Consider the following 20,563-nt stretch of genomic DNA (forward strand, 5'->3'; position numbering starts at 1 on the left):
TGCCTCCTGATTGCTGGGATTAAAGGTGTACACCTGGCCCAGACTAGTTTTTATTGGGTAAAAGCTGATAGCAGATCTGACTAAGTTGAAAAGGGCTATGATTGTGAGCATCTAAGAATGGTTATATATATATATATATATTATATATATATATATATATATATACATACATATATATACTACTACATATATAGTAATGATGAGGAGACAGAAAATCATGTGAGATATAAGAGAATTTGGCCTTTATGTTTTTCTGTTCTCATTTGTGAAGCTTTATGATCAACATAAATTAAGAAAAGTAACTATTATAACTAAAAGCCTAGAAAGACTTGTACCATGTGATGGTTAAAAATAACCACAAAAGCATATCATTGTTTGGGGGTAAACACTTAGGATGTTCTTATCTTTTCTATTTTTTTAGGAAATGGTCATAGGTGAACAGACCCCAGAAGAACCAGGTAACTGTTAACAAAGAAATGATTAAAACTACTCAGCTAACTGTAGCATGGTGATTAGTAGTAGCAGCAGGTAAATAGGACAGCTTGTTAAAGTGTAGAACAATGGCATTAACCTGTCACCTTGATAGGAAGCTGGGATTCTCCAAACCTAGCTTTAGAAGCTGAGCCTAGAAGTAATGAAGTTACTTTGTGTTTCCTGTGGAGCTGCCCAGAGTTGTCTAATGTGAGGGATGTGTTTTTCAAGAGCTAAGAGTCAACACTGATGGTCTGTCTATGTGACACTAGTACTGGGTGGTGGGAGGAAGGCTGTTGAAACTGGTTATAGACGAGTGTCTGAGTGAGGTCTTTCTAAGTAAGCAGACCTGTTTTTAACATTGGTATATTTTCTCAAGGTCCCAGTGATGGAAGCGCGGAAGCTGCCATAACTTTGCTTACAATGGGAGACATAGTATTGCAGTCGGAGATCATCACTGAACAGGGTGATGGTAAGAGTGGAAGACAGTCTCTCTAGATGTAGTGCCAACCCTTTTGAGATGATGCAGTTGGCTTATTAAGAATAATTTGGGGCCTGGGGTTGGAGAGATGGCTAGTAGTTAAGAATACTGGCTATTCTTTCAGAGGACTCTGGTTCAATTCCCAGTACCCACATGGCTGCTCATAATTGTCTGATTCCAGTTCCAGGGGATCTGATACCCTCACACAGACATACATGTAGGAAAAACACCAATGTACCTAAAGTAGATAAATAAATTATTTAAAATAAAAGAATAATTTGGGGCTGGAGAGATTGGCTAATCTGTTTAAAAGGCTAGGCTCGTAACTAAAATAATTAGAATAACAACAACAATAATAAAAATAATAACAAGAATAATTAGCCTGGACTTTATGGCTTTTAATCCCCAGCCATTGGGATGCAGACAGAGGTAGGCCAGATCTCTGTTACTTTGCAGCGAGCCTGGTCTACATAGTGAGTTCCAGCCAAAGCTTGTGCGGGGAGGGGGAGGGTGTGGGATTTGTATTCACTGGACTAGTAGTTATCTAGTAAATCCTCAACCTGTGTACCTGTAGCTTGTAGCCATCATAAACATCATTGGCTAATGGAGGTCACTGGCCACTGATCACTGTGTAGGCATTTATTTAGCAAAGGGGGTTCCAGCTTGAGATGATGATCATAACTTTGATAAATTTGTGAAGGGGTAAATAGTAGTTACTGAGATGATTTATTCTAGTTAAACTGTTCTGGTAGTGAAAGGGGCCAAAGAAAAGGCCAATCTAGATCTTTAATACATTAAGCAAACTTAAAACTATATAGTGGTTGTTGTTTTAATTTTATTTGGGGGAGAATGGGGTATGGAACCCAGGGCCTTGGACTTGCTGGCAAGTGCTCTGTAACTGAGCTAAATCTCCTGCCCCAAAAGCTGTGATCTTTATTCATTATCTTCAACTACAGCTAACTGTATTGACTGGTAATGGATGATCTGCCATTCATTTTAGTTGTTAGACTTGTAAGTTCATAACTGATCCAGGGGATTCTCTAATTTGTGTTGTTACAGATAGGGCTTGCTTTTCTCAGTGGCAGAATATTATACTGGAACCTGTCACAAATTTCTAGTACATAAGTACAATTTTCAAAAATTATTAAATGATGATGTCCATTCTTGAGATCTATGTAGAACAGTATATAAGTTATTGAAAGTTACTCTAGTACTCCAGAATTTTAGTGCTAAGAATAATATGCTTATTACAAGTCAAGTTTTTTAATGAAATGCGAGATAATGAATTTAAATTTAGATCATAATAGAATAAACTTAATACTAAAAGTTAGACAGTTATTGAATGTTGAGGAATTCATTTTATTCAGGTAGCTATTAATATTGGGTTCAATTTTAATTTCTATTTTTTTCTGCAGTAGGAGTATGTTGTATTTCCTGATGTTCATTCAAAGGATAAAAGTCATGTTCCTTTTAGCCCAGATAAGTAAATCACAAAATTGTTCATGAACTATCAGGAGGTTTTCTTCACCTGTCATTAGTATGTTGCCTGCATCATTTGAGGAAAAGAGATTGTATCGAAGGAACAAAGTACTAGAGAAGAAGCTGATGCCATGGGAGAAAATAATGGAGAATACTCTGTCAACCAGGTTATTTTATATTCAATTTAACAAATACAGTTAAAATAGCACCAGTAATTTAGTTATTAGCTTCTAGTACATGCTTGTATATAAATTTAAAGTAGACGATGCTAATTTTTCACACATTAAAGATTAACTGATACTGATATTGTTTATTGGTTTTACATATAAAATCACAGCAATATAGTTTCTGTGTCTTTGAAACTTAAGTGAAAATAGGTTTATATAAATGTAGTTTGTTTTTACTAACATGGTTTCTATTTCTTAAGTGTCGTAGTAATCTAAGCACTTCATAGTTTTAGCACTCAGAAGGGGACGTCTGCCAGGTGTGGTGGCACATTTCTGCATTTAGCTTCTGGAGGCTGGAGCAGGAGATAGCCTGAGTTTTAGGGGAACTCCTTGTTGTGTTGATATTCTGTCCCAACAGACAAGCAAACAATTTCATATAATGTGCATCTGGGTGGTGGTGTGTTAGCTGTCTCAGCACTAGACATGACACCGCAAAGGGATTCTTACAAAGCTGATTAACTTCTCATTCCCTTTCTTCTAGGAGCACAGCTCCGCAGTGACCAAACATGTGGGAATGGAGAGTCATTTTAATCACAGCTGAACCAAGTCCTGAGATCTTAGGGGTCTGTTGGGCTTGAGGATCATCAGGAGTTGCCAGTTTTTGTGTAACCAAAGGGACAGAAGTGGAAAATTCAAAGAGGTTGAGTTTAATTTTTCTCAGAAGTTCCATTGACAGAAGATACTGTAGGGTGTGAGATGGCTCTGTCTGTAAAGGCACTGCCAAATGAGCCTGAGACCTGAGTTTGACCTCTGACCTTGACATGTTCACTACAGCATGTGTGACTCCTGTAATGATAAATATTTTTAAGTTTTATTTTAACTTTTATGTGTGTGAATATTTTGTTCACATGTATTTGAGAGGGAGAAAGGGAGAGAGAGGGAGAACATACTGTAATCCAACCCTCTGTAGGTGAAGGCTATCCAAGACAAAAGTATTGTGTTTTATTTAGACATAGTTCATATACAGTACATTTATCTATTTAAAAGTTTATAATTCAGTGGTGTTCTGTTCACCAAACTCTGTAATTGCCACCATCAGTAGCTACTGTCCAATCTTAAGCAACCACTATTTATATTTGTCTTTGTACATTTGCATATTCTAGACATGTTGTGTGAATAGAAACATAAAATATAGTTCAGTCTGGTGTTTTCACTTAGCATAATGTTTTTAGGATTCATTTGTGTGGTAACATATATAAAATACCTTAAAAAATTTACTATTGTGTGTGTGTGTGGAGTGGGGAATAAGTGTGGAAACTGGAAGACAATCTGTGGACTTGTTCTTTCCTTCTGCATTTGCAGGGCGTCATATTTTCTTGATTGCCATATTTTCCCTCTACTCACTGGCCCTTGTTTCTTTTGATTGCCAAGTAAGACTTCGTTGTATAAATATACCACATTCTTTTTATTTTCTGTTGGTGAGCATGTGGGATGTGTGTGCTTTTTTTCTGTAAAGGATAATGCTGCTGAAAACATCCAGGGGCATATTTTTGCGCTTCTCTTGGGGCTTATACTTAACAAAGTAGAATTTCTGGGTCATGCATTAATTCTATTTGAGCTTTTTCCCCCTCTTGTGCTAGGGGTTGAATTTAGACTTTATACATACTAAGCATTCACTCTATCACTGATCTATAGATACCCCAGCCTATGTGTTTAATATTTGATGTAACTATTAAGTTGTTTTTAAGAGGATATCAATTATTTACTGTGATTTTTATATTTTATGTGACATTTAAATTAATAAAAAAGTAATTGCGTCATTTTATATTTTATCCTGCTCTCTATGAGAGTTTTTGTCTGTCTCTGTCACTCTCTCTCTCTCTCTCTGTCTCTGTCTCTGTCTCTTTCTCTTACACCACACACACACACCAACACCACACACGAGAATGAGAGGGTTTTGCTATGCATTCCCACGCTGTCCCCGGGAACTCACTGTAGCTCTGGCCTTGAAATGAATCCTCCTTTTTTCGCTCTTCCAACTGCACACACCGAATTTTCTTTTCTGTCTCCTTCCAGTTTTTAGCAGTGCTTGAGGTTGAACTGCAGACTCCACGTGGTAAACAAGCATTAGGGTCCTTTACGTGCATGGCTCTCCCAGGCACGTCCATTTATCTTTTCTACTTCAACTACTTGATGTGAAGCAGAACTTTATTGTAAACTAGCTAATGATACATATATTTTTTTTTTATTTTATTAAAAATTTCCGCCTCCTCCCCGTCTCCCATTTACCTCCCCCTCCGCCTTCCCCCTCCCTCTCCTGTCCGAAGAGCGTAAGGGTTCCCTGCCCTGTGGGAACTGACTGGACTGGGCCTGAAAAAGCTGGGATAAAACTGGACTCCCGAACATGGCGGACAGTGAGGGCTGCTGAGAAGCCAAGGACAATGGCACTGGATTTTGATCCTATTGCATGTACTGGCTGGGGAGTGAGGCGGGGGGGGCTAGCCTGTTTGATACATATCTTTTAAAAAATTATTTTAAATTTTACTTACCCGTGTTTGTATGTGTGGGCATGTGTGCCACTCTATACCTGTGGAGGACAGAGGTCAGGTTTGGTTTTTAAGATGGTCTTATTTATTACATGATGATGTTCATGTTAACTCTTAGTTTTGTTTCTTTTTCTCCCTCCTCCTCTTGTCACTTATAGTACTACTTTTGATTTGATGCTATAATGCTATTACCATAAAAAAGGGAAGTAATTGCTTTGACAGCCAGGAATGAAATATATATAGTATAGGTTTCATTAATCATATTTCCTTTTCAAAGTCTTGGCAAATCCCATTCTTCTGCCTTGTGAATAAACTAATTTTTGGAGTATGAGAAACTTGAAGGAATCATGAATCTTTAAGAGAGATTATTCTTATAATACAGAGATTTAGGTGTACTATTTTGAACTGTATCTTTGGTTGGTTGGTTTTGGTTTTGGTGTTTTGAGACAGGGTTTCTTTGTACCTTTGGAGCCTGCCCTGAAACTTGCTCTTGTAGACCAGACTGGCCCCGAACTCACAGAGATCCACCTGCCTCTGCCTCCCTAGTGCTGGGATTAAAGGGGTGCGACACCACCACCTGGCAATTTTGAACTGTATCTTAAATGTATTTTTCTTGTTTTTTGTTTGTTTTTAAAGACCCTGAGGAAAAATGACTCCAAAGCAATAGAATTAGAAGATAAAAGCCTTGAGCCAGCAGAAACGAAGGAGCAGAACCAATTGCCATGTGTCCATGCAGTTACCAGTGTTTCTCAAGAAGCAATCCCGAGTTTAAGGTAAAAGGGCAGGAATACTGGCATTTAATTTATATTGTGCCTTAGCTTCAGCTACAGGTAATAGCTGGAAGAATTCTATTGTAGTTAACACTTAAAGCTTGAAAGTATTACATTAAATGATAATACTTAGTCTTAAAAAATAATTTCATGTTTGGTTAGCTGATTTAAAATAATGTACTGAAACAATTTCAGAAGTGAAGTCCAAGAGGAGAACTTGGAAGAGGTTCAGATGTTGGGTACTGCAGTTGCTTCATCTGAGATCGGGATCCACACACTTGATTCAGGTCAGGGTCTTCGTGAGAGTCCTCCTGAAGAGCCCATCACAGAAAACTCTAAAGGCAGCAGCATGCTCATGCTTCCTGTGCCAGAGGTAAAGGAATCTAGAGTGCAATAATGGGTAGTGTGGCTCTCTTTTTCTCCATTTAGAAAAGCAGTTATGTATTGTAAACTCTATCCTATCCAGTTCAGTAGGCCTCTTATTAATATGTAAACTCAGCCTGATCTACGTAGAGGCTCAGACTTGTAATCCAACTCTTAGGTAGAAACAGGAGTATTCCAAGTTTCAAGGCAACCTTGGCTATGTAACAAGAACTAGTTTAGTCTGAGTTACATAAGCAAGTCCTTATCTTAAAAACCAAAACCAAGCTGGGTGTGGTTGTGCACACATTTGATCCCAGCACTTGAGAGAGAGAGGGGGGGGGGCAGGCAGGCCTCCCTGAGTCCCAGGCCACTCTGATCCACGCTGTAAGACCCTTCCTAAGTGTGTGTCATTTGACCGCTTCCACCGCTTGTTTTCTAGCACTCTTTGCTTAGCCCTTTCTGCTTCCTGCCGGCTCCTCACATCTGTGGGCAGTATGTGGTGACCCTGGCCTGTGCTGAGGGAAGAAGATCCCTGGAGCCCTGAAGCTTGAGGCTCTGTAAAAACCTGTCTCAAAGCCAGACAGTGATGGCGCACACCTTTAATCCCAGCACTTGGGAGGCAGAGGCAGGGGGATCTCTGTTTGTGCCAGCCTCAAGAGCTAGTTCCAGGATAGATAGAGAAACCCTGTCTTGAAAAACAAAACAAAAACCTGTCTTAAAACCAAATACAAAAACAGGGTGTGGTAGAACTTGTGCTGTGGTTTTGGTATCTTGACCCCTCCAAGACCATAGAGCAAGGGTTCTCAACCTTCCCAATGCTGTGTGACCCTTTAGTACAGTTGCTCTTTTTGTGGTGACACCCAAAATTTTTCATTGCTACTTCATAATTGTAGTTTTGCTATTGTCATGATTTGTAAAATAAATTTTTGATATGCGACTTCCCGTGAAAGGGTCGTTCTAACAATACCGCCAGTGGTTGTGATACAAGTTATTATCCAGATTTGTCATAAAAAGCTTGAGAAATTAATTTCTTATACCTTAGGTCTAGATCTCAAGAATTCATCCACAGAACAAATGTTTACTGAGATATTACAATGGCTGACACCGAGTCACTGGGATACACAGCTTTGGAAACATGAGTGAATGAATGGATTGGCCTGTTTTGATAGGTGGTGTGATAGAGATTGGAATAATACTCGAGTGGTATCCTTCACTCTCAGTTTAATTTCTGGAAATGAGAGTCAGGAATTAATATTGTCTTTAAAAAGTTTCTTGGATAGAAGAGTACTTGAGTTTTGAAGTAGAGAATAAATTAGTTTGTTAAAGGGAAAGGAACATTTTAAAAAATAGGTATTACACGCCTTTAATCCCAGCACTCGGGAGGCAGAGGAGGCAGATCTTTGTAAGTTCGAAGCCAGCCTGGTCTACAAGAGCTAGTTCCAGGACAGGCTCCAAAGCTACACAGAAACCCTGTCTCAAAAAACAAACAAACGAAAAAAAAAGGTATAGAACATCATAATATGTTAAAGGAAGTAGAAAATAAGGAGTTTGTCTATAACCAACATTACGAGATTTCTGTGCTTCCCAAGTTTTTAATTTTTTAAGATCTTTTTCTTTTGAAATAATTTAAGTCTTGAGTAAAGTTATAGAAATCTTGTAAGAACTTCACATACTCTGTTTCTTTGGAGTCATTGTTAATTTCATTGTTTTGTTTGTTTGTTTTTTGATCTGGTTCTACATCATTGTGGATACTTTGTGTGAGTGTGTGAGTTTATGTTTACACACATAGGCATGCATACAAATAACCATGTTCTTGCTGAGATGTCAGAACACAGTATTTGGGAGTTTGCTTCTTTCACCATATAGGTTTTGGGGATGATGAACTCAGGTTAGTTACCTGCCGAGCCATCTCCTCAGTGATTGATGGCTGGCAAGATGGCTCAGTGGGCCACTTTCCACCACACCTTGAGACCTGAGTTTAACTAAGACCCACGCGGAGAATGGGCTCCCTCAAGTCTTCCTCTAACCTTTACAAGTGCTTGCAACATACACACCGTGAATAAGGGCTAGAGAGTTGGCTCAGCAGTTAAGAATATGTACTCTTAAGGATCCAAGTTTGATTTCTAGTACCCATGTCAGTTATCTCTGGCTTCTTAAGGTACCCGTACACATAGCATATGCTCACACATACACAGAAGTAAAAATAAAAATTTTTTTTGTTTTAATTTAGAGAGTAATGAATGCTAATGCTCAACTATTTTCCTTCTTAGGAATTAATAGATATAATAGACTTGGTCTGTTTGAGAGTAAGTTACAAATATGAGTTGTAATCATAAATAATAGCTTTAATAAAAAAAGGTTATGTCTTACAAAGAATGTCAGTGAGTGCTGCATTCAGAATTAGTATGACCATACTGTACAATTTTAGGGCTATATCAGTAGAGATCTAGAGAATACTTTGTCATTCCTTTTGTGTGGCATAATGTCATTTTGACACATTAGTGGAAATACGTCTAATCACTTGGCTAGGATGGTATCTGTGAGATTTCTTGGTTATAAGGGGTTTTTTTCTCCTTTATGTTAGAAATTGATCTAGTGAGACCCAGCTCTTGTTACCACTATCTTTGGTATCTATTGACGACCCTTACTTGAGTCAATTGTTGGCATTGTTTATTTCAAAAATGAAATCCTGGAGATTTTTAACATTAGAGAATTGCAATCTATATGTTGGTAGTTTGTGGAAAACAGGAGGGACCACAGTAGAGCAAGGAAAGTGGTTTATCTCCATTGCAGTATTAGCTACTAAAGGGTGGACCTCCACCCTAACACTTCAGAAATGATAGAATACTCACAGCTGACAACTTAATTGGGATATTTAAAGCTTATGTAAGTCAGTCAGATGTTCATTGACACAACCAAAAATCTTTAAAAGACTTAAAATTGTACATTCAAGATAAGCCTTTACATTGGGAGCTGCTGTCTTTTAACCATATGTCAGACTGTCAAATTTTCTCAAGCTCAGTGTCTTCAATTTTTTTTAAATGACAGAGTGTACCATCTAATACTCTAGAAGGCCAACAAGAAAATATGATCAATCCTCAAGACGTAACAGGTATGAAAACTGCTTCCAGTAAGTATCATAGATAATGTACTGTATAAATTTATTCATTTATTTTTGGGGGCAGGGTTTCTCTGTGTAGTCCTGGAGCTTGCTATGTAGACCAGGCTTGCCTCAAACTCACAAAAATACTCCTGCCTCTCCTCCTCACTTTGTCTCAGTGCTAGCATTAAAGGTGTGTTCCACTACATCTTGCTTTCATGTAACTATGGAAAAGCACAATATAGGCTTATTAATAAGCCATTGGCAATTGCAGTCATAAAATATGTGAAGTTTACCAATTTTATTAAAAATTATAAATGCTTCCCACAAAAATATCCTGTCTATAATTTTGGGGTAGGGAGTTGGAAGATGTATTTTAGTTTTTTATTTAGGCTTGGCATTTTAAGTCATGAGGCACTTTTTAGAGATGAAATAATGATTTTTGGCTACTTCTTGGTTTGGCTTTTCATTCCTGTTTTTTAACTTTGACAGTGAATCTATTTGCTAATCTACAGCAAGATGGAGAAGATGAACAAGCATTCATTTTAACTTTGGTGGAAATTCCAACTAATGCAACAGAAGGATTTACTGATGCCTCCATGCAGTTAATGTCAAGCTCTCTACTGCCAGCACCTATATTGGTCAAATCTGGAAACACAGTAGAAAGAGGTGACCACAGGTAAAAACAAAACAAAAGAACTAAACTGTTTTCCCAGGAGGAAAGACACATCATGAATCAAGTATTGAACAAGTTAACTATATACTTGCCGTTTCTTTTTATAAAATCACAACTATTAATTTGTTAATGCCGCTCATTGTGCCATGTCCATGTATACATGTAGTGGTTGGACCTTGTCTTTTCTCTGTTCTATCCTCTTCCACTTCCTGTACTGCTCCTCTCTCTCTTTTTTGTCCTAAAGTCCTGCTGCTTTTGTGAGATTCTTTGTTTCTGTTTTTGTTTGTTTGTTTCTAATGTCTACATATGAGAGAAAATGTGATTGTTTGTCTGTTTATGGATTACTTCACATAGCACAATGTTCTAGTTCTGTTCATTGTCTTGCTAGTAATAAATTTCAGTTTTCCTTTTGGGTTGAATAAAAGGGGTGTGTGTGTGTGTGTGTGTGTGTGTGTGTGTGTAGTATGTGTTCAAACATTTTCTCTTATGTACTCATCTGTTGATGGGTACTTAGTCAGATGCCATAGTTTCTATAACTACCATTAATAGTATCACAAAAAGCATAGGTGTTTCTTTTTACGTGCTGACTTTATTCCTTCAGTTCTGTGTATGTGGATCATGAGGTAGATGATCCTATCTTTATAATTTTTTTCCCACTTTAAGAATTTATTAAGAGAGAGAAAGATGTGCGCAGGCCTGAGGAAGTTGGTGCAGGGAGACAGAGAGGGAGAGAGGTGGAGGGAGAGGGAGGCAGTAGTTATCTCTTCAGAAGAGGGATAGAAAGAGAAAGCCTATCTTTAGATTTTTTGAGGAACCTCCATCCTGTTTACTGTAATGGCTGCTTTGATTTTATATTCAGTGATGTATAAGGGTTTCTTCTTTTCACATCATTGCCAGCATTTTTATATTTTTTTGTTTTGTTTAATACTAGCTATTTAGACTGGAATAAGATAGAATTTTGATATATCTGATACTGCATTATTAGAAGTTTATTGAACAGTTGTGCTTTTGAGAATTTGAGATCAGTTGTCCATTTTTAATTTAGTTTTAATTAGTGTATTGGTTGTATAAAGAAAGGGTTTTGTTCCGACATGTCCATATTTGCATTTGTATGGGTCTGCCATTGTAGCCTGGCTTTGCTTAGCTCTCAGTCTTCTGCCTCAGCCTCCTGAGTACTGGGATTATAGGTGTTTAATACATACTGTCTTTTAAAAAATTCTGTGTGGACTGGCAACATAACAAAGCAGGTAAAGCCACTTGTTACGAGCCTTATGACCTGAGTTTGCGCCCCAGAATCCACATGGTGGAAGAGAGAAAGAACTCTTACAAATTGTTCTCTGAACTCGGAACATATGCTGTGCACACTGTGTCTTCCCCAGCACACAAATTAGTTTTAAAGAATTATTTTTATGTTTCTGTATTAATCTTATTGCGATAAAGAGCTGCAAAACAATTTCCTGCTTTTTTGATTTCTGTAGGTTCTTTCTACTCTATCTCTTTCATTTCAGAAGCTCTATAATTTGGTTTAATTCCATTTGTTCATTGACTTTTTACTTCCCGAGCTATTGGAGCAACATGTTTATCTTGTGTTTCTAATATTTTCAAGGTTCCAAGTCTTAGGTTAAGATTTTGGATTCATTTGGAGGTGTGTGTGTGTGTGTGTGTGGTGTGTGTGTGTGCGTGCGTGTGTGTGTGCGTGTGTGTGTGTGCGTGTGTGTGTGCACGTGTAGGATGAGACAAAGTGTCTAGTTTTTTTTGTTTGTTTGGTTTGATTTTTGAGAGTTTTTATTTTGGTTTGTTCTTAGATTTATTGTATATGTATAAGTATTTTGCTTGCATGTATGTATATGTGTCGTGTATATGCACCTGATTCCCTTGGAGGCTGAAAGAGGGCAACTGGTCCCCTGGAATGGGAGTCAGCAGGTGGTTGTTTATGAACTACAATATGGAAGCTGAGGACTGAACCGGATCCTCTGCAAGAGGTAACAAGTGCTTTTAACTGCAGAGCCATCTCTCCAGCCCCAGTCATTCTAGTTTTTAAATCTATATGTGGACATAAGTTTTCCCAGCGCTATTATTTAAGAAGCTTTCTATTCTATAGTGTATTGTTTTGGCACCTGTAGATATATGGGTTTGTTTATTTATTCTTTTCTTTTGACCTGTATTTCTTTTTTATGCTATGACCTGCTGTTTCTGTTACTGTGGTTCTTTTAATATATTTTGAAATAGGTATTTTTGATACTTGCTGCATTGCTTCATTTTCTCAGGATGCTTTGGCTGTTCAGACTTTTGTGCTTCTGTCTGAATTTTTGTATTGTATTTTCTAGTTCTATGGAGAATGAATGTCTTCAATATTCTGAAAAGAATTACATTGGCTTTTGATGTGGGATGCCCCTCTATATGCTGTGAATATGTTTTATTACCATTGATTAATAAAGAAGCTGCTTTGGCATATGGTTAGAATAGGATATAGCTAGGCTGGAAATCCAAACAAAGATACAGGGGAAAAAGAAGGCGGAGTCTGGGAGATGCGAGCAGCTACCAGAGAAGTAAGATGTGAGGTAAAGCCACAGGAATGTGGCAATACATAGATTAATAGAAATGTGTTAATTTAAGATGTAAAAGCTAGTTAGTTGTAAGCCTGAGCCATTGGCCAAACAGTTTGTAATGAATATTAAACCTCAGAGTGGTTATTTGGGAACTAGCAGGAGGGAGAGAAACCTTGCTGTGACAAAACAGTGTGATCAAATGCAGCTTGGAGGGAGGAAAGGGTTTCTTTTTTACCTTCCAAATGACATGCATATTTGTGAAGTGTTCCATATTTTTGAAAATGTGGTACATTTACACAATATAGTACTACACAGCAAAAAAAATAACGACATCTTAACTTTTGCAGGAAAGTGGATGGAGCTAGAAAACATTATTTTGAGTGAGATAACCCAGGCACAGAAAGATAATTATCACATGTACTCACTCATAGGTGGTTTTTAAACACAAAGCAAAGAAAATACCTATAAACCACAATCCCAGAGAACTTATACAACAATGAGGACACTAAGAGAGACATACATAAATCTAATCTACATGGGAAATAGAAAAAGACAAGATCTCCTGAGTATATTGGGAGCATTGGGACCTTGGGGGAGGGTTAAATGGGGGAAGGGAGAGACAGGGAGGGGGAGTAGAGAAAAATGTAGAGTTCAATAAAAATCAATTAAAAAAACAAATTATAGTCCATCATTGAGGGAAATCAGAGCTGGAGGAAGGGACAGAAGGATGGCCATGGAGCAATGCTGCTTACTGGCTTGCTGGTTTTCTTACCCAGGGACACTGGCCCAGAGCTGGTACCATACCATCCCTGTGGCCTGAGCCCTCCATTATTAATCATTAATCAAGAGAATGCTCCACAGACTTGCCTACAGGCCAGTGTTGTGAATTATTTTCTCCATTGAGGTTCCACTTTCCAGGTGACTCTGACTTCTGTCAAGTTGACAAAAATCTAACTAGGATAATTGCTTCAACCAGTACAGCTGATGTAGCAATTTTAACTCCCCTGATCTATGAACCTGGGTGGTCATTTCATCTTTTAGTGTCTTCAGATTCCTCAGTGTTTGTCATTTCCATTTTTTATCTGTTGTGGGATTTTTTGTTTTGTTTTTAAGGTTCTTATGAATAGGATTCTTTTCCTGGTTTCATTCTCAATGAGTTGTTTATTATTATTATATAGAAATATTGTTTTTTGTTGTTTTGGGTTTTTTTGTTGTTGTTTTGTTTTGATTTTAGTTTTTTCAAGACAGGGTTTCTCTGTAGCTTTGGAGCCTGTTCTGGAACTAGCTCTTGTAGACTAGGCTGGCCTCGAACTCACAGAGATCCGCCTGCCTCTGCCTCCTGAGTGCTGGGATTAAAGGCGTGTGTCACCAGCACCCAGCTGATTTGTATATTTTTATATCCTGCCTTGTTGCATTTATTTACCTGTCCTAAGAGTCTTTGGGTAGAATATTAGGATTTTCTATGTGTAGAATCACATAGGGATAATTTGACTTCCTTTCCTTTTTCTGTCTCTTTCATCTCTTTTAATTGTTAAAACTAGAATTTCAAGTATCATATTAATCAGAGAGTGGAAAGAGTGGAAATCTCTATCTTATTTCTGATCTTAGATTAAATGCTTTCATTTTAGTTCCATTTGTTATCTCTGAATTTGTCACATATAGCCTTTATTGAGTTGTAATATCATCTTTCTATATACTTATTGAAGGGTTTTATCATGGAGGTATATTGAATTTTATCAGAGACTTCATTCTTCTCTATTGAGATGATTATGTGATATTTATTCTTGGTTGTATTTTAAGCTCAGCTATTGATTTGTATATGTTAAGTCATCCTCACTCTTTGGGATGAAATCAACTCTATCGTGATATATGATCTTTTTAAGATACTTTTTTTTTCCATCTGAGTAAACATAGATTAAGGAACAGTGAGAAAGACCACAAGAGAATGTGAGGAATTACAAGGGAGGAGTGCTTATTTAATTATTTCTACAAATATTTAATTGAAGATTTCTGCATTGTATTCAGCAAGAATGTTGTTGATCCATAGCTGTTTTTACTCTGTCATCAGGTTTGTAAGGCAATTTGAGTAATTACTCATGGAGTAAATTTGAAAGAGTTTTTGTTGAGTAGATTGATTTTCTTTAAGTGTGATAAAATTTGGTAGTGAATTCTTCTGGTTCTGAGGTCTTTATTGAGTGACTTTTTATAACTACTTCACTTTTAATTCTGTAGTGGTTATTACTCTATGTAGTTTTCCCCCCTCCAATATACTCTTGCTTCAGTTTGGTAGGTCATATACACCAGACATTTCTGAATTTATTTTAGAGTTTCCAGTTTATTGGCTTATGGTTTTTCAAAGTATTAATGATCCTTTTTATTTCAATGGTACTGTAATATCTGTCCCCTTGTCACCATTTTGGGGGCAGTGTTCTCTGTTTTAATAGGTTAACTATCTGGCAAAGACTAGTTTATTTCATTCTTTCTTCCTATTTTCTTTCATTTCCTATCTTCCAAGTTTGGATTCAGTTACTGCCTTTCTAAAGTTTTGATTGCTTACTATATTTTGATGTTTTTCTTTTGTTGGTGTCTGTGTGCACGGAGGCCAGAATACAGCTTTGGATGCCATTCTCAGGTGGATCCACCTTGGTTTTGAGGCAGTCTGTTAGTGGCTTGGACCTCACCAGATGGGCCAGCCTGGCTTGTTAAGAAGCTGCAGAGGTCAGCCTTTGTCCATCTCCCTAACTGTGGAACACGTGCATGTCACATGCCCAGCTTTTGTTAATGTGTGTTCTGGACGTGGACCTCATGTTTTTTATGGCAACTTCTTTACCAGTCCTGCTTTCACTCCAGCCTCATTTTTCTTTCTAATGTTAATGTAGCTGTCTCAGCTATAAACTTTCTACTTAGCACAGCTTTTCTATATGGGAACTGGTGTTACAGATGGTTGTCAACTACCATGTGGCTTCTGGAAACTAAACCTGAGTCTTCAAGAACAGGTCCTCTTTCTTCTTTTCTTCTTAGTTTTTGGCTTTTCGAGACAGGGTTTCTCTGTGAATAGCCCTGGCTGTCCTGAAAGTCACTTTGTAGACCAGTCTGGCCTCAAACTCAGAGATCCTCCTGCGTACTCTGCTTCCAGAGTACTGGGCTTAAAGGTGTGTGCCACCACTGCTTAGCTCTTTTTTCTCCTCTTTCTCCTCTTCCCTTTTTGTTGTTGTTTTGTTTTTGTTTTTAGACAGAATCTATGTAGCCCTTGCCTGTCCCAGAACTCTTTGTGTAGATCAGCTGATCTCAAACTCAGCAGAGATCCACCTGCTTGTTGCCTCCTGAGTGCTAGGATTAAAGGAGCGTACCATTACACCCAGCCAAGAAATAAGAACTCTTCAACTGTTGGGCCATTTCTCGACCCATTTTCTGTATTTTTCTTCAGATAGGCATCTCCCTGATTTAGTTAGACTGGCTGGCCAGTGTCTCACTGCCCCTTCCCCTGTCAGTCAGTCAGTCAGTCTGTGAGGTCACAGGCACATAGTGCTGCCCTGGCCTTTTATGTGGGTTCTGAAGGTCTGAACTCAGGTTCTCATTCTCATGGCAGCACTTGCTGACGGCCATCTCCCAAATTCTTTGAGTAGAAGGATTTTTATTGCATTTGTGATTTCTTAATCAAACTTTTGTGTGGGTGTATTATTAAATGGTGCTATGTATAAATCTATCTGATCTTACTGAAACTTTATGTATTTGTGAGTAGGTATTTTGTCTGTCTGTCTGATTGATTGATTGATCTATATTGTTGAGAGTTATATATGGAAAGTACTATAACATATTGGGGCCTATATTTTTCTTTCTGTGTCAGTGTTCTTTGCTTTATAAATTTAGTACTGTGACATTCACATTATAAATGTTCCTTAGATTTATTCAGTATTGTTGAATTGTGTGAGCCTTTAAGTATGAGTGCATCCCGAACTGTTATTTTTGCTGCTGTGACCATTGTTTTCTAGCTTGTATTTCTGATCCCAGGACTCTCGTTGGAATAGTTACTTCATAAAGTAGCTTCTGATTTATTGGTTTTGTATGTGTTGTTTTTTGTGCAGTGAGAGTTTACAAACAACTTCAGTTGTTCAAGATGCCATATGCTTGTCTCCTTCTGAAAGTGGTGATTCTGAAAAGCCTCCTCCTAAGGTGAATCTTATATCTCGGAAGAGAATTCACTGTAGTCCTGAAGAAAACATTCTTGTACCTCCTGCCAAAAAGTCCTCAATTTCTCCGGGAGTTGATTGTCAAGAATGTGCTTCTGAGGTGAGATTAGATACTATATTGTCAAGAATCTGTTTATTCTTTACATCTATCCGAAACTTTTACATATATGTACGTACATACACAACGCATGCACGCTCACACCACGCGTGCACATACACACGCGCGCACACACACAGATGGATGAGCAGATGAAAAAATATTTCTGATACTTCTCATCATTAGTATTCCAGATGAAGGTTTTTTAACCTTCATTTTTAACCAGTTCAAAAAAAATAATTGATTAATATTAATCAGGAAACTTACAATGACTGAAAATAAGGCCAATAATTCATGTCAATCAGGATCTTCACTACTGCCACCCACTTAGTAACTGTGGGCTGTAGATTAACAACTTCATACTCTGGATGAGTTTTCTGATGTGTGAAAAATAATAGTAATATTTTCTTCATTATGTGTTAACCTTTCCTTTGCTCTCGGGAATACAACCAGATCTTCTGAGGCCCCTATATGTTCTTGTCTGTCTTCTGAGCCCTATATGTTCCGGTTCTGTCTTCTGAGCCCTATATGTTCTGGTCTGTCTTCTGAGCCCTATATGTTCTGGTCTGTCTTCTGAGCCCTATGTGTTCCGCTCTGTCTTCTGAGCCCTATAGTTCTTGTCTGTCTTCTGAGCCCTATATGTTCTGGTCTGTCTTCTGAGCCCTATATGTTCTGGTCTGTCTTCTGAGCCCTATGTGTTGCCGCTCTGTCTAGTGGCATTCTGTACTAGTCTCGATCTCACTTGATAACCACCTCACATTGACTTTGAGTTCTTGGAATGCTCTGTAATCCTTCACGTCCTGATACATTTCGTTGGTTGTCCCATCTGTATGGAGCATTTCCTACGAAACATCACTGATTTAGCTCATTTATTGCTACACTCAGGAGTCCAGTCAGACCTCAGAGATGCAGTCCCTGTTCACTGTTAGTTTCCTAAGTACCCTCTTGTTTTGTTATGTTTCTGATATTTTAATAATCAGTGACTTTACTATGAGAAGTCAATTTAAATTATGTTCTCCAAAGAAAAGTTGGAGGACAACAGTGTTGGTAGTAAACAAAGTATCACTGTTATTTAATCCGATAGGAAAAGTTTTGTATTCCATATTCTTAATTTTTTGTGTTTATTGATAAAATTAAGCATCTTTCCATGTGCTTAAGAATTACTTATTTCTGTATTTGTTTCTTTTGCTGTGAATAACTTCTATATTCTTATTTATTTATTACATACCACTCCTAGATCCCCCCCTCTCCTCTCTTTCCATCCCCCCCCACCCCATCCATCCGCTCCTTATTGAGGCAGGATCAAGTGTGCCCAATTCCCTCCCTCCTAGGCTGAGCAAGGTATTGCTCCATATATAGTGGGCTCCAATCAAGTCACTTCATGCACTAGGGTTAGATCCGTCCCACTGCCAGTGCTCCACATACTGCCCAAGCCACACCATTTGTCACCTGCTTTCACGGGGCTATAGTTTGGTCACTAAGTAGGTACCCCAGATTGTCAGTGAGCTCCTGCTAGCTCGGGTCAGCTGATTCTGGATTTCCCCACTGTGGTCTTGACGCTCCTTCCTACTTCTTTCAGTTGTACTCTAGTAGCTCAGCCCAGTGGTTAGTTTGGATCTCTGCATCTGCTTCCATCTGTTCTGGATGAGGGTTCTAGCTTTCTGGGGTTGTGGACTGCAAACTGGTTATCCTTTGCTTTAATGTTTGGTATCCACTTATGAGTAAGCACAGTAATGTTTGGTGTTTTGTTTTGTTTTGTTTTACTGCTGAGTAGTGCTCCGTCATGTAAATGAACCACATTTTCTTTATCTCCTCTTTGACCGATGGGCATCTAGGTTGTTTCCAGGTTCTGGTTGGCTATTACAAATAAACTGCTATGAACATAGTTGAGCAAATATTCTTGTGTTGTGCATGTGCCTCCTTTGGGTATATGCCCAAAATTGTATTGCTGGGTCTTGAGGTAGATTGATGTTGTCCTCTTGTTTAGTGGTTGCTGCCTTTTAAGCTACAGCTCCTAGTCAGCATCTGCAACAAGAGCCGCAGCCTGAGGAAATTCCTAGTCTAGGCTTATTGGTAAGCACCAGGCCAATGAGTGACTTGTCTTCAAAGGGATGATTAATATTCCTGAGGATAACACAGGGATTGTCTTTTGACCGCCCATTACTCCTTCTCCATTGACTTAAAGTTGTAAATGCAAATAAAAAATACAGAATGCTGTTAATATATTAAGAAATATGTATGGGGCTGAAGACTTGGCTCATCAGTTAAAAAGCACTTGTTGTCTCTAGCAGAGGACCTATATTCGATTCCCCAGCACCCACATGGCGGTTCACTATGTGACTCCTGTCCCAATGGCTCCGATCCCTCTAACTGACCTCACGTTGTGCAAAGACACACATGCAGACAAGACATTCAGAATACATAAGAATAATAATATTTAAAAAAAGGAAAATGCCTGCTGGCCTTATTTGTCAATATATTTTATAAGCTTTTATTTTATAAACTTTGTTTTTGTTTTAAACAATAAAATTTGTATATACAAAATTTCTCCCTGTCTTTTTCTTTATTTTGAGGCTGGACTAAAATTCAGATTATTTTGGCCTCTGCCTTCCAGCTGGATTCTGACATAAGCACTTGCCACAGCCATCTTTCTCCTCCACTGTTCTCAGCCCAAAGTAGCAGTAGTATAAACTTTGTTTGCTTGAATCCAGGAATTTGAAATCAGCTGGGCAGTATTGCAAACCCTTAGTCTTTTTTTTTTCTTTTCCCCCTAACGTATGAATAGTTCTGTGAATAAGTATAATTTTCTTCTTTTGAATTATATAACTTTGTAAGTTATGAAGTAGACTTTTTATCATGTTGCTTCATTTTTACATTTCTGAAATGGAGTACTAATTGACCAAGGAGTAGTATTTTGTTAATTGGCTCTTTTTAAAGGTGTTGAGTTGAGGGCCAGAGATTCACCTCAGTGGTAGAGCCTTGCTTAGCTTGTGTGCGACCATGACTTGGATACTCAGCACCAATGAACATGGAAGTTGTTTCATTTGATTATCTTCTCTCTTGAGATTTGGCAGTTGGTATCAATATTATCCTGAGATAAAAGACATTTGACAACTTTTATTTTTCTACTGTGCTCTAGAGCAGTTTAATATCAGCAATGTACCGTTTTTGCAAACGTTTAATTGGTGGTATAATTCTGACTCGAGAGCTTTCATTATAGCATGATGGAGGGGTTAGAATTTTAATTTTACTTAATAAATGGAGTTCTAAAACTTTGTATATTTTCTTGAACAGGTATGTTCAAAGGAATTCAATGTTTTTGAGAAAACAGGTGAGATCAATTTAAATATGATTTTATTTTTGCTAAGTACCCCTGATTATTTCTGATGCATCTTGAGCTTGAAATAAATCCTCACTCATTTTATCTAATATCTCAAACCACTGACTCTCTCTTTGAAACTTACTCTCTAATATTGCACTAGCAATAATTTTTTTTTAAAGTTTTTTAAGAGCCATACTTTTGTAAAACAGGTATCTGACAAACCTCAGATACACTAAATTTGAAGAGGAATAATATCATTTCAAAATCCCTCATCTGTGCTTGTATTCTGAAGTGCTTTTATTACATTTCACTCCAGGTGTTTCAGATTTACAGTAAGGTCTTTGATACATTT

General features: G+C 37.8%; 1 protein-coding gene across 1 annotated transcript; it reads left to right on the plus strand.

The window, feature by feature from the left end:
- Nucleotides 1-5,167: 5,167 nt before the first annotated feature.
- On the plus strand, nucleotides 5,168-20,276 carry LOC119805760 (transcription factor TFIIIB component B'' homolog). The gene is made up of 7 exons (XM_042054402.1): nucleotides 5,168-5,200; nucleotides 5,781-5,917; nucleotides 6,110-6,287; nucleotides 9,326-9,389; nucleotides 9,870-10,056; nucleotides 16,688-16,892; nucleotides 20,184-20,276. The coding sequence occupies exons 1-7, from the start codon at nucleotides 5,168-5,170 to the stop codon at nucleotides 20,274-20,276; spliced, it is 897 nt and encodes a 298-aa protein (XP_041910336.1).
- Nucleotides 20,277-20,563: the final 287 nt, after the last annotated feature.

Source organism: Arvicola amphibius, unplaced genomic scaffold (genome assembly GCF_903992535.2).
Source record: "Arvicola amphibius unplaced genomic scaffold, mArvAmp1.2, whole genome shotgun sequence".
Taxonomy (NCBI): Eukaryota; Metazoa; Chordata; class Mammalia; order Rodentia; family Cricetidae; genus Arvicola; species Arvicola amphibius.

Excerpts from the sequence above, each read along its gene's own strand:
- LOC119805760 (XM_042054402.1), top strand. The coding sequence starts at position 5,168 with ATGTGTGCCACTCTATACCTGTGGAGGACAGAG. Across the intron at positions 6,288-9,325 it reads TCATGCTTCCTGTGCCAGAG|AGTGTACCATCTAATACTCT; the intron begins GTAAAGGAATCT and ends TTTAAATGACAG. Across the intron at positions 16,893-20,183 it reads GTCAAGAATGTGCTTCTGAG|GTATGTTCAAAGGAATTCAA; the intron begins GTGAGATTAGAT and ends TTTCTTGAACAG.